The sequence below is a fragment of the Amblyraja radiata genome, chromosome 4, assembly GCF_010909765.2.
Source record: "Amblyraja radiata isolate CabotCenter1 chromosome 4, sAmbRad1.1.pri, whole genome shotgun sequence".
Taxonomy (NCBI): domain Eukaryota; kingdom Metazoa; phylum Chordata; class Chondrichthyes; order Rajiformes; family Rajidae; genus Amblyraja; species Amblyraja radiata.
Genome location: NC_045959.1, coordinates 19,880,105 through 19,894,998, shown reverse-complemented (window position 1 = coordinate 19,894,998; position 14,894 = coordinate 19,880,105). Strand labels below are relative to the sequence as shown.

At 41.4% G+C, this 14,894-nt stretch overlaps 1 protein-coding gene across 2 annotated transcripts in view; it reads left to right on the top strand.

The window, feature by feature from the left end:
* The window catches only part of ctdp1 (CTD phosphatase subunit 1), a 295,146-nt gene that overhangs the window by 111,109 nt on the left and 169,143 nt on the right, over positions 1-14,894 (top strand). The window contains exon 11 of one of the 2 annotated variants that reach the window (XM_033019051.1): positions 6,234-6,411. The exons of the other annotated variant lie outside the window; for it this stretch is intronic. Within the exon in view, the coding sequence (XP_032874942.1) occupies positions 6,234-6,411 (178 nt within the window). The remainder of the gene's footprint in view (positions 1-6,233; positions 6,412-14,894) is intronic. 2 annotated transcript variants of the gene reach the window in all.

Genomic DNA, 14,894 nt, shown 5'->3' with positions numbered 1-14,894 from the left:
TGGGTCAGGCAAAATCTGTGGAGGCAAAGGAATAGTCAGTGCTTCGGGTCGCGACCCTGCATCAGGACTGCGACTGTAGAGGGGAGATGGCCAGTAGAAGGAGATGAAGGGAAGCATGAGTCAGGAGCGACAAGCAATAGGTGAATCCAAGCATGGAATGGTTAATGGGTAGCAGGAGGACGGAAGGAATGGAGGGGTTGTAGGTTAGCTGAATGTGGAAAATTCTAATTTAATATACGTTTTGGGAATATGAAGCTGCTTTAGCAAAAGACAAAGTGCTGACAGAACTTGGCGGGTCAGACAGCGTCTGGGGAGGGAATGGACGGATGACGTTTTCGAATGGTACTCTTCTATTTTGGCCTTGCCCTGAAAGTGGAGGAAACAGAGGACAGATGTGTCAGTGTAGGAATGGGGAGTGGAGTTGAAATGACTTGTAGCTTGGAGCTCAAGTTGGCCATCGTGGACAGAGTGCAGGCGCTTGGCAAAGTGGTCGATCAATTTTGTTGATGAGATAGACAATAACTTGTTCAAATTGTCATTCGCCAAAGCATATTTCTTGCAGTAAGTATGAAGGTCACTGGATAGAAACATAGAAACATAGAAAATAGGTGCAGGAGTAGGCCATTCGGCCCTTCGAGCCTGCACCGCCATTCAATATGATCATGGCTGATCATCCAACTCAGCAACTTAATTACAGATGCAGCAACTTAATCACAGATGAGTTTCTGACATGGAATATAGTTTATTTTGAAGAGCTAATCATTTATTTGTAATGGCTTTAATAAAACGTGAGTGAATTTGTTCTGCTGAAATTACTATCTGTGACACCTGTAAGTTTAAATTCTCAGTGTCTGGTCCAATTGTTACTTGTCTACTGCTGTAATAGAGTTGACATTTAGTAGCTTTGCTGAGTAAATTCAGTCTGTTTTGGATGAATAGAAGAAATCTTTTCTTGAAATTTCAGACCAATCTAACTTTGTTCACATTCAGTTTTGATCTTTTTCTACCCAGGGGGAAGCAAGAATTGCAGTTGGGTCAGGATGTATTGCTTGTTCACATTTTCCCTTGAACTGCACTTGAATAGGCCATTTCAAAGCTCAGCCTAAACTCTGTCGCATTCACGTGAGAAGAGCCAACTTTCTTAGCTAGAGGGAATTCATCAACCATGTGGCGTTTATGAAAATCTGGGAGCTAAACAAAATAACTTCCATCCATGTAAAACATTCAATAGAATCATAGAATCGTATGGCACAGAAATAAACTGCTACCACCATGACCACACCAATCTTTTTGCTCATCTCATGCCTGCATTAGGTCTATATCGTTTTGTGCCTTTCCTATTTGTCTGTCTTAATACATATTAAACATAATAATTATATCAGATTCCACCACCTCCTCTGGCAGCATGTCCCAGTTAACCATTCTGTATATAAAAAATACAGCCCTCAGATCTCCTTCAAAGTTCCTACCTAAACATTTTTGCTAAACCTAATAGCGAATTGATTCCAAACCTTCACAGGAGCATTCTCAAACAAAACCTTGCCCTCAGCCAACATAAAAAGCTGATATAGACACAAAGAAATGCTGATGTTACTTTACAAAAACCCCCACAAAGAGCTGGAGTAACACAGCAGCACAGGCAGCATCTCCGGAGAACGTGGAGAACAACAGTCTGAAGAAATGTCCTGACCAAAAACATGTTCCCTAGAGATGCTGCCTGACCTGCTGAGTAACTCCAGCATTTTTGTCTTTTTAAGAAGCTGATAAATTAGGTGGTAAAATCTTGGTCATAGAATTAGAGTTTAACTTCTCTTTTGAAGGAACAAAGAGAGATAAAGATGGAAAGATTCCTCTGAGGGCCATCATGGTAATGCAGCAGTTAGTGGTATGGGCAGCAAGTGTATTAGTTACCTCTGCATAGACCGGAAACCTACAGAATAATGAAAATAATGGATTTGGAGAGGATGTTTCTAGTAGTGGCAAAGCCCTGGACCAGAGACACAACCTCACAATAAAATGAAGTAACTTTAGAATGGAGATGAGGAGTATTTTCTTCAGCCAAAGGATGGTAAATTTGGAATTCATTGCAACAGACGGCTATGGAGGCCGTCATTGAGTATTTTTAAAGCGGAGATTGATAGACTATTGATTTATAAGAGTGTCAAAGGTTACATGGAGAAAGCAGGTAAATGAGGTTGAGAGGGGAATTAGAATAGCCATGATTTAATAGCAGAACAGACTAGATGGGTAGAATGGCCTAATTCTGCTCCTATGCCTTATGATCTCATGAAACAAATTTGATGCAAGCCCTAGCAGTTCAGATGTTATTTTATATTGATTCATCTGGTGTTATAAAATGGGTTAAACACATAAAAGTACTGCTTTGGCATGGCCAGTGCATTATGAAAACAACTAGCAAAACGATTAGTTTAAATACTTCAAGCATCAAGACCATCTCCGAGTGCTTAATGGGTACGAACACTCTGAGGTGATAATTAAAAAATGCAACTTTACAATGTTAATATTAACTAGCTTGTGCAGTTTTTTGTAAATTGCACTGGTGCCAATATCTAAAATAAACTTATTGACAGCTTTTCTTTCGGTAATTATTAAAAACAAAGTCTAGTCAGTGGCTGTCTGATTCCTAAAGGGAAGAAAGGTATGTAGAAATCATCATGATGCAGAGTATTCAAGATAATCTATTGGGACAATGAATGTTTATGTTAATCCTTTTAACTGAACAACAGTAGTAACTTAACATGTATTTTTATGGTTCAGTTCTATATGACCTTACTATCCACTAACAAAATAAAATTAGCAAACGCTGATGGTTACTGTAATCATTAGGAAATTGTGTGCGGCTTCAGTGCTCGACACCAAAAGTATTGCAATGCACATACGCAGTGTTCTCGAGCACAGTCTAATTCAACATGTCTGTCTTTCATTCAATTCATAAAGTCTTGCAGAGCCAAAAATAATGAGTACTATGTATGGATAAAACATACTTGGAGGTGCTTGGAGGAGAAACAATATGACGCATGCACTTTGGATGTTTTGGGGATATTTTAATCTTTGAGTATTTCAAGGGGGACTGATAGTGAGGGAGAATAGTTCCAGTGTTTAGAGAACCTGGGGCTAGTGAGGTGAGTGGGGGTTTGGGGAAAGGGGGGTGGGGGTTGGAAATATGAACTAGTTCCCTCATGAGTGGTGTTATGGAACACTTCTTTGCATGGCAGGTGGTAGAAATCAGGAGTTGACTCCCCTAAAATTGCCGTTGTTGCTGGTTCACACAGCATTTGTCACATCTCAATGGAGTCACAACCATTTATCTAGTGAGTCTGGTCAGTCCTTCCCCAGCCTCTCATCGGGAACCCCCCCCCCCCCCCCCTTCCTGGCGTGACAAATAATTTGCCACGTGACATTGCACAATAACAAGCTGGTATTAACTTTGGCTAATTTGTGTTTGTTTTTAAAGCCCCTTTTCCAATCTCAATCAATATCAATGCAGCCTAGTGCCTGAGAACGGATATGCCTGTATTCAAGTCAGTGTAGTGGTTCTGCACTATAATGCAGATTGTGTAACTTGCAATGGTGGGGATCCATTTGATGGAGTTTTGTTATAGGTCAATGATAATTTAAATGAATGGAAAAACAGGGATAAGATGAAGAATTGGTTTCTAATCCTTTATTGTAAAACCAAATGACTGAACAGCTCAATATGATTCATCTGGAGTGACTGACTATAGACAATAGGTGCAGGAGTAGGCCATTAGGCCCTTTGAGCCAACACTGCCATTTAATGTGATCATGGCTGATCATCCTCAATTACTACCCGGTTCCTGCCTTCTCTCCATATCCCTTAACTCCGCTATCCCTAAGAGCTCTATCTAACTCTCGCTTGAAAGCATCCAGAGAACCAGCCTCCACCGCCGAGGCAGAGAATTCCACACACTCACAACTCTGTGTGAAAAAGATTTTCCTCATCTCCATTCTAAATGGCTTACCACATATTCTTAAACTATGGCCCCTGGTTCTGCACTCCCCCGACATTGGGAACATGTTTCCTGCCTCTACCGTGCCCAAACCCTGAATAATCTTATATGTTTCAATAAGATTCCCTCTCATCCTTCTAAATTCCAGAGTGTACAAGCCCAGCCGCTCCATACTCTCAGCATATGACAGTCCTGCCATCCCGGGAATTAACCTTGTGAACCTACGTTGCACTCCCTCAATAGCAAGACTGACCTCCCTCAAGTTTGGAGACCAAAACTACACACAATAGACTGGGCTTATATTCATTGGAATTTAGAAGGATGACAGGGAATCTTATAGAAATATATTAAATTATTAAGGGATTGGACCCACTAGATGCAGGAAACATGTTCCCGATGTTGATGGAGTCAAGAACCAGACGCCACAGTTTACGAAAAAGTGATAGGCCATTTAGAACTGAGTTGAGGAAAAAAAATTTCACACAGAGTTGTGAATTTGTGGAATTCTCTGCCTCAGAAGGCAGTAGGGGCCGATTCATTGGATGCATTCAAAAGAGAGTTAGATAGGGGCTAGCGGAATCAAGGGGTATGGGGAGGAGGCAGGGACGGGGTACTGATTGTGGATGATCAGCCATGATCACATTGAATGGCGGGGCTGGCTCGAAGGGCCGAATGTCCTACTCCTGCACCTATTGTCCATGTATCTATGTATCATTTTAAATGGAGTGAATATATTTCAAATACTTTATAGTTTTTCCAACAGTGTGTTTTAGATTAATGTGGATGTATTATTTTCAGCAGATGGTTCTCATTTCTCTTGGAGCATAAGGGAATATTTTAAAACTTCATGTCAGCCGCAAAGCTCCAATATTCTAACCATAGTTCAATAATGCATATCAGTCGAAAGAAATTGCAATTTAAAGCAGTAAATGCGTCCTTAATTGTGCAATATCACAAATGTAAGATTTATATGCACAGTTTTGACCCCATTGCTTCTCTGTTACTTTGACCAATATTACCCACCACGCTTCATGGCGTAACCACAGGGTGGCACAGTGGAGTTGCTGCCTCAAAGCGCCAGAGACCCAGGTTCGATCCTGACCTGGGTGCTCTCTGTGTGGAGTCTGTTTGCCTTTCCCTGTGATCATGTGGGTTTCCTTCAGGTGTGTAGGAAGGGACTGCAGGTGCTGGTTTATACGAAAGATAGACAGAACGTGCCGGAGTAGCTCAGTGGGTCAGGCAGCATCTGTGGAGAATAGGGTGACGTTGCAGGTCGGAACCCTTCATCCTCCGGGTGCTCGGGTTTCCTCCCACATCCCAAAGACGTGCAGGTTTGTAGGTTAATTGGTTGCTGTAAATTGCCATTTGCGCGTAATGGGTGAATGGGAAAGAATGGGATAGCATAGAACTCGCATGAACTGGTGATTGATGGTCGGCATGGACTCGGTGGGCTGTTTCCATGCTGTATCTATAAACCTAAACTTGGCCAAACCCTGTCCTTTTCATCTATTGGGGTCTTTGCTTTCAGCCACTAAACCTCCTCAAACATCTGCAATTATCTCCCTGAGTTCTTCACCATTGCGTTCTACTTTTAAGATCCCAGTGACAGAACATCTCCTTAACTGGATCTTGGTAACATCTTCCCCTTCACCCCATCTCTTCTCTGGCGCAAGCAAGAACTAATGTAATTACTCAATCTCCGTGGAATCTTTTATCCCATGACCTGATTTGCAGAGTACATTTGATGGCCATTTTCATTTTGTAAGATGGTCAGAAGATTTTCCAAAGAAGTTTGAATGCCCTTTAGAGAACTTTTAGATTTAACATTATAGATTTCTAACAGTGCATATTAAACATGTTAAATTGAGCTTAGTAGCCTTTACAGTAATATGTTTTGAATCTCTTGGCTCTAGGAGGTTGAATCATTATTTCAAATAAATTCCCCAAACAAATTTTATGGACTTCAGCTTCTCTATATCCCCACTCAATTAAATCCCAATTAAGTTGGGTCCACGATACTGTAAATTATTAAAGGAAATATATTGGGTCTTGTTAAATATTTCACGCCAGGATTTTTTTAAAGTTACTTTTGTGACCAAAGTCATTAAAACTGGAAATGTTCTTGTATTCAAAAAAATTTGACCCTTGCTCTTACCACAACAAAGCAAATCAGGATCTTACTGAGCAGAATATGTGCCTTAAACGAGGTTGAGTTGGGTTGTGTGTTCTGTTTTGTGGCAGGGTTGTGCAGCCTCACCAGCACCACATCTTGGATGAAGATGAGCTTCCGAACTCCGGTCAGAGCGACGAAAAGCCTGGCCCATCGCGCCCCGCAGGGCGGAAACGCCAGCCCAGCATGTCCGAGACGATGCCCCTCTACACACTCTGCAAGGAGGATTTGGAGAGTATGGACAAAGAGGTGAGTCAAAACTGATCCTTGATTCCAACAGCCGCCCCTTTCTAACGAGACCCGGATTTGAACTCGCAACCTTCTGACTCGGACGTGAGTGCTCCCCTGGAGGCACAGCTGACACCATCACATTTTGCAGATGGTCTGCTTAAAAAAAAATTGTACTTAGGATCAAAATGTGGTTTAAAAAAAAAAGGAATTGATCTTGTAACAACGCTTGTAAAATTTGGGGCCTTTTCAAAGAGACGGATTCATTTTACCTGGACTATTTAAGAACTGACACAAAACATCAAAGGCTAGAAGTACAAATATCTGACTGATTGCTATATAGTCAATGGAATCAATGTAAGAGATAAGGAATAATGCACTGATGGGACAATGCTGTGTTCTTACCAAAACATGGATGAAATTCTGGGCCTCAGAAATCTGCTATAATTAAGTCCCTTGAGCTCAAGTTTCTGAGTGAATTGTGTTTAGATATTTCAGAGGTGCCCGTGAAGTTGCTCAGTGGCAGATGGAGGCTCAGATTATGGTTCAAAGTGAGCTACTTGGCTGGAGTCATCTCTCACCTCTCAAGTGCTGTCATAATAGATAACTCAGTAGATGAGGAATGCAGTAATTGAATGAGGAAAGTGGTTAAACCGAGGGAAGAATCTTATGAGAAGCTGCAATCATGAACAGCATGAGGAATGAGCCAAATGCTATAAACAAGTTTGACTTTTGGCTGTCATCTTGATTTCATCACTCAATTTGTGCAGCTGTGGGCAGAGAAACAGAATTGCAAGATTTATAGGGAAGATAATTACATTTCAAACATTATATTTCTGGTACAAAACAAAGTGCTGCAGTAACTTGGCAGGTCAGGCACATCTGTGGAGGGGAGGCACAAAAAGCCAGAATAACTCAGCGGGTCAGGCAGCATCTCCAGAAATGCTGCCTGACCTGCTGAGCTACTCCAGCTTTTTGTGTCTATCTTTGGTTTAAACCAGCATTTGCAGTTCCTTTCTACATATCGGTGGAGGGAATGGATAGTCAATGATTCTTGTTGGGACTCTTTTTCAGAGTCTGAAGAAGGGCTCCTACCCGAAACGTCACCAATCCATTCCCTTGGCAGATGCTGCCTGACCTCCTGAGTTACTCTAGCACTTTGTGTTTTGCTCAAGATTCTAGCATCTGCAGTTCCTTGTGTCTCCATTCTATTTCTGGTTTTGGGTGGTCCAAATCTCTTTGCTGTCACCTTTAATGAAAAGCCTAATTCTCAAACTTGCACTGGTTTTCTGTCTGTTGAGCAAGCTCTGCTTCCAGTGTGCATTAAGGCCAATTATGTTAAGTTTTATTTAGCTTGGAGTTACAGCGTGGAAACAGGCCCTTCAAGCCCACCGTGTCCGCGCCGATGTGTTGAGCAACTTTGTGGCAGCACTTGAGCCAAGACCTTCTTCATTGTCTGATGTGAAATGTCAACTCAGTTTCACTCGGTAAATTAAAATCGAAACAACATTAAATGCTGGGAATCTGAAATAAAACTGAGAATGCTGGAAAAACTCAGCAGGCCAGACCGCATCAATGGGAAGAGAGATGGTCAACATTTTGGGAAAGGGTTTCAGATCCGAAACATTGACTGTTTCTCCTTCCACGGATAGAACATCAAACCGTGCAGCACAGGAATAGGCCCAAAATGCTGGAGTAACTCAGCGGGTGAGGCAGCATCTCTGGAGAGAAGGAATGGGTGACATTTCGGGTCGAGGCCCTTCTTCAGACTGATGTCATGGGAGGGGGCGGGACAAAGATAGAATGGAGTCGGAGACAGTAAGACTACTGGGAGAACTGGGAAAGAGATGGGGATGGAGAGAGAAAGCAAGGGCTATCTGAAGTTAGAGAAGTCAATGTTCATACTGCTGGGGTGTTAATGATCCAAGCAAAATATGAGGTGCTGTTCCTCCAATTTGTGCTGGGCTGGGCTGACAATGGAGGAGGCCCAGGACAGAAGGGTCAGATTGGGAATGGGAGGGGGAGTTGAAATGCTGAGCCACCGGGAGATCAGGTAGGTTAAGACAGTCACTCCAGCATTTTGTGTCTACCTTCGATTTAAACCAGCATCTGCAGTGCTTTCTTATACAGGAATAGGCCCTTTGGCCCACGATGTCTGTGCCGACCTAGATGCCGACTTAAACTGCCCGTCTGCCCATCCCTCATCATCATCATCATCAGCGGTCACTCAAAACGAGTATGACCGTCCTCTTTTGGGAGGATGCCTGTACGTGACTGTTTAATGGGGGGAGACTGGTGCACAGACAGCCACCAGCCTATTCCTGTATCCTTGACTTTAGATGTTGCCTTATCTGTTGAACATTCCCTGCATTTTTCCTTTAGATTGCAATATTTGTAACATAAAAGGTTAAGGCCAGGGCAATGCATTGAGCCTTGTCTGAAATAAGAAAGAAGATTTCTCAGGTATAACAATTCTGTAAATTTTATATGATACTGCAATTTAACCTCCTTTCCAACCATCGTGTTTGTAATCCTTTCAGCAGCCAGTCCTGTTATTATGAGTTGTTGGAGGCTTTGAATTGTTAGTCGTATAGCACAGAAACAGGCTCATCAATCTATGACACCATGCTGATCATCAAACACCCATTTACACTAATCCCCTTTTATTTCCCCCACATTGCCATCAACTCGCCCTAGATTCTATTTACAGAGCCAGTTAACCTATCAACCACTGCAATTACAGTAATTAAAATACATTTGGACAGGATTATGGATTGGAAAAGTTTGGAGCAATATGGGGCAAATGCAGGCAAATGTTAGCATAGATTGGGACCATGGTTGTCATGGACGATGGGCAGATGGACCTACGCATTTTCATGCTGTAAACTCAATGAATCTACAAACCTGCACATCATTGGGTTCTGGGAGAAAACCAGAGTGGAAGAAACTCACAAGAAGCTCGCAATTTAGCAATGGCCAAGAAAGCACACCAATGCCTCTTCTTTCTTTGAAGGCTTAGGAGCATGTCCCCAACAACTTTAACCAACTTCTACAGATGTGCCATAGAAATAATTTTATCGGGATGCATCAGAGCATGGTTTGGGAACAGCTCTACCCAAGGCACCACAAAATTGCAGAGTTGTGGACACAGCCCAGACCATCACGCAAACCATTGACTCCATCTACATTTTACGCTTCCATGGCAAGGCCACCAGCATAATCAAGGACCAGTCTCTCCTCTTCTCCCCACTCCCATCAGGCAAGAGGTACAGAAGTTTGAAAATGCATACCTCCAGATTCAGGGACAGTTCCTTCCCAGCTGTTTTCCGGCAACTGAACCATCCTATCACCAACTAGAGAGCAGTCCTGACCTACCATCCACCTCATTGGAGAGCCTCAGACTGTCTTTAATCGGACTTTACCGGACTTTATCTTGCATTAAACGTTGTTCCATTTTTCCTCTGTATGTACACTGTGGACAGCTTGATTGTAATCATGTATAGTCTTTTCACTGACTGGACATATAACAAAAAGGCTTTCCACTGTACATCATGACAATAAACCAAACTAAACCAAACAGTAACTGGCATATTATATAAACTCCACACAGACAACACCGGAGGTCAGGTATGAACGCCAGTCTCTGAGCTGTGAGGCAGCAGCTCTGATAGCTTCGCCACTGTGTGCTCACTCCACAGTTGTAAAGCTCGAGTTCAGTAATTACTTCAGGCTCCTTGCGAAAGCAAAATATTTACTTTTGTATAATAGAATAGCTTCAACAGCTTAAATTGCACAGCTCATGATTATAATGAATCATGCTACCAAAGTTGTGCTGCAGAAAATATATTTGCAAAGTCGTCGATGCAGCACTCCCACGCGAATAAGGTTCTCATTCATTATTTTTAAATGATAGAACATTTCATCAACCATATAATTTTTAAACGGTGCTAGAAATGAAAGCTGTGATTCATCAAGGCTTCTTAACCAATGAAAGACAAAAGCCATTGGCCTGTACCCTCAACAAACACTGTACCTTCTCCATGGATTCTACTTCCATCCCTAACGGAAGAGATCTTGTACAAACTTTGACCCAGAGCTGAGCTTCTGACTCTATGCTTTACATAGCAGTTGTTGCTGAAATGGAGAACCACGCCTTTCCCACTTCCAGACTTCTTGGCTCTGTCAATTCCAGATTGAGGTCCCTTTCTGGTTTTGTCCTGATTCATGTCTTCCATTCTCTAATTCCTGTAATGAGTATAATTTCCTCTTTCTTTGAACCTATCCTTCCTCCCAAACCCTCACCATACTGTTTATGCCGTTTGATCACCCCCTCAGACTACCCCCACTTATCCCTCATCTCGGCATTCCTCGACCTCCTCCATAAAAGGTCCCAAGTACGTGCAGGTTACTGGACTAATTTTATACCAAATCATGAGCGCAACATTAGTTTGTCAGCAGGCTTTCTGTTCCCTCCAAAGCATCAACACTATTCTTGACAACAAAGCTGCCACCAGCACTCATTGTGGATTGTATCCTGTGGCTGTCACTTATTTCCACAAGGTGATGTGAACTGCATTTGATTTACTACTCATGATGTATCTCAGCATTCGAGCTATTAAAACAGTTGAATCTTGGCGTGTTGTCAATTAGATTAATGGCATTGAGTTTCATGCAGAGCTGGTCTCCACTTCCAATGTTAGAGGGGATTGCTGCTCATCTCAAGTCTTACTAAGTTTAAGTGTAAGTGGCCTCTTAAGTTTTGATATAATTCTACCCAAGAGCACATCATTAATTTGGGAATGATCATTAAATGGATAATTTGGACAGATGGGGGTGAAGATGATGATTAATTATTAATTTGGGAAAACTAAAACCAAGCTGTGACCTATCACTTCACTGGTTTATTAAGAAATATGCTTGACATTCATTGAGATTAAAGTGGTATTAATGAGGAGAATCCTCTTGTTCTTACCATTCTGCCGATGTCTTAAAATTATATATACTAGAAAAGTACTATGTTGGAAAGGAACATTGAATTATCTGAAGGTGCGTAGGCCTGGTGTGTTCATCATCTTCACCCCCATCTGTCCAAGTTATCCATTTCATGCCTGAACCATTTAGGAGATTGGCAAAGCACTGTTAGAAAGCCTGAGTGTAATTTTTCCATTTCCCCCTGTTTCCTCATTTACACAAGTGACCTCTTCGTTATCTTTGATGATGATAAAAGGGAACAAATCTAGATTGGTAGAAACAAGGAACTACAATGCTGGTTTACAAAAGAAGACACAGAGTGTTGGATCCCTGGAGAACATGGAGAGGCAACGTTTTCGGTCTGAAACGTTCCTTATCCATGTTCTCCAGAGATACTGCCTGACCCGCTGTGTTACTCCAGCACTTTGAATCTAGATTGGTTTTTGAAGTAGGAAACTAAACCTGACACGTCCTGGCTGTTGGATCCAAAGTGAAATGCCAACATTTTAGGTACTTTTAAGCACCAATGGTAGAGTCTGTACATGCTGGGTTTCGCAGGCACTATGCTAAATCCACCTCTCCAATCCAACATGAGCCAGGTCTAGTGTACATTCAGCATCCCTATTCATTTAAATGGTGCTTGACCGTTTGGTGATTAGGAGGAAAAAGGAAAGTTATTTATATTAATGTTTTTAACGATTTTGCTATGCATTTCCATTTTTTAAATCAATATCCTTATAATTACAAGTTACTTGCAACAGGTTTAACGTTTTTAAACATCTGTAAGAATCAGAGATGCTGTTTTAAATAAAAAGCCTCCCAGTTTTGACAGAAGGTACATCTCAACCAAAAGACTTGCCTCCTGTCAGTATCCAGGGCGCATTCTGTTTAATGGCTATGGAAATTGTCTTGGCTAGCAGTCCACATATGGAGTAGGTGAATGCGGTTGTCAATGTACCAGATCGAGTTGGATCAAGTTCCAGTAAGCTACATATGCTTTTCCCCAATCTCAGGGACACCAAAGTGCTGTGCAACCAATGAAGTTATAGAAACATAGAAACATAGAAATTAGGTGCAGGAGTAGGCCATTCGGCTCTTCGAGCCTGCACCGCCATTCAATATGATCATGGCTGATCATCCAACTCAGTATCCCGTACCTGCCTTCTCTCCATACCCCCTGATCCCCTTATTGTGAAGCTTGGTCCTTATTGTAAAGTTTTACATTACAATTCTTAGAGAAATTATGCTTCAGGTACTATGGAATACTTACGCTTCACGTACAATGGAATACTTTGTTCTATGAGTTCTGCAACAATTGAAAATTTGTCTTTTTATTAAACTTGACAAAAGTCACTAATTAAAATGTCGGGGCAACATCAATTGCAATATTGGAAACTATTTTCCATTTGGAGGCTTTGTCAACATGCACATAAAGGACTAATGCATTTTAAATAAAGGGAATGCTTCAAAAATATAGTCCCAGTCTGTCCTTCAGTTCCATAAAGCAGCGTTAGAAGTTATTGTCTGTGAATCTTCTTTGTTATTGCGACCTTTCCCTGGAGCTAGTTAGATTTTGCAGGTGATGAATTTGTGTGACATGCTAACTCATCCCTCACCCTCTGGCTCATAGATTCGGAGTGTGGGGCGCTAAATAGTCAGCATTGAGAACGGCGTTTGTCACCATTCTTTTAACAGGTACCCTCAGATTAAACCAACATTGGATCACAATGTTAAGTGTACCATTGTGAAAAGCTCAGTGTACCAATGTGAAAATTTTAACCGCTGTGCATTTGATTGTTAAAAGGGTGATTCCTTTTTGTCTGCTTACTGTGGTTTTATGCAATTGGTGCTGTATATAAATATTGGAAAAATACTGGAAGTTTTGGAGCGCAGACTTTCACACATTTGTAACTACCTGCCCAAACATTTCAAAGTGATTTGCTTATTTTGCTAAATCACGCATAATTCATTGTGTCACTTTGTAATGAGGAGAGACAACATGAGGTCTTCAGCTATTGTTTGTATCTCAGTATGCCTAATTCTTGTTTTCAAGATGTAGATTATTGCTCATTACCGCAGTCTAGTCATGAATGTATTTGTATATTTTCCATTTCTAAGGAATTGCTAATCAGGCATGTACCAAACGGTGCCCAATTATAGTTCTCGTACATATTCCAAGAGCTTCCACTTATTCTTGACTTGTGCATAATTTCCAGTTATTCTAACCTGTAAATTAATTGATAAAGCTTGTCTGGACATCCACGATTTCCTTAATGTTCCTGTTTTAAACTAAGTGGTGATATTTCACGATAATCCATGCTTTTCTTTCATTTGCATGCATATTAAGTTTTCTCATAGTGTTGGGCAAGTGTTGGGAGAGTGTAACAACATCTGTTCCCATTAATAAATCATATAGCTCTTAAATATTTCCCTTAATGGGCATGAGAGCCATTGCCAAATCTGTGCGAGCAAATTATACCACTGTTTATCAGTATCTGTGGACTTGCACTTTGCATTTTATGTTGATTAGGAACAAGATTTTCCATTTTTGTGCCATTCGCTATCAAATTTGGCTTGATATTGCTCCAGTTTTAATGAGCTTTCTATTTGTTCCAGTTTGAATGAAGCTGACATATACTCAAATTGTGTGTAGAGGCTCACTCGCAGTCACTTACAGCTGTGTGGTTACTGAACTTCATTGACATTTCATCTCCAATTGTTTGGCCACTACATTATCACTTTATAAAGTCAGGTACCAAATAGAGCTCTCATAATGTGCACAGTGTAAAAATGATAGAGGTTCTGTTATGTTTAAGAATGAACTGCAGATGCTGGAAAAATCGAAGGTAGAACAAAAATGCTGGAGAAACTCAGCGGGTGCGGCAGCATCTATGGAGCGGGTCGAGACCCTTCTGACTGATGTCGGGGGGGTGGAAAAAAGAAAGGAAGAGGTGGAGACAGTAGGCTGTGGGAGAGCTGGGAAGGGGAGGGGAAGGAGGGAGAAAGCAGGGACTACCTGAAATTGGAGAAATCAATGTTCATATCTTGGGGTGTAAAGTACTCAAGCGAAATATGAGGTGCTGCTCCTCCAATTTGCGGTGGGACTCACTCTGGCCGTGGAGGAGGCCCAGGACAGAAAGATAGAATGTTTTAGTATGTTGATTAAGAAATAAATGTGGCTAAAAACATATTGAATGATGCTCCTGAACCTCTTTAAATGCTATCAGAATGTTTTTATATCCAGCTGAGAGAGCAGTTGGATCTTGGTTTAATACCTTATCCAAAAGATGATATGTCCAAATTACAGCACTGTTGGATAGTCAGCCTGGTTTATGAGTCTGTGTGGACATGAATCCATGACCTTCTGACAGATAGGTGAATTCTGCCCACTGGGCCATGATAAGATTGAAGTTCGGATTTCAGGAATTGTCCGCTTTTTTAATCTAAGGAAGGGTTAAAAGTTGAATAATTTGGACTGACTTGAGATATACACTCACAAAAGCAGTTGAGGAGCATATAAAATGAGGACGGCA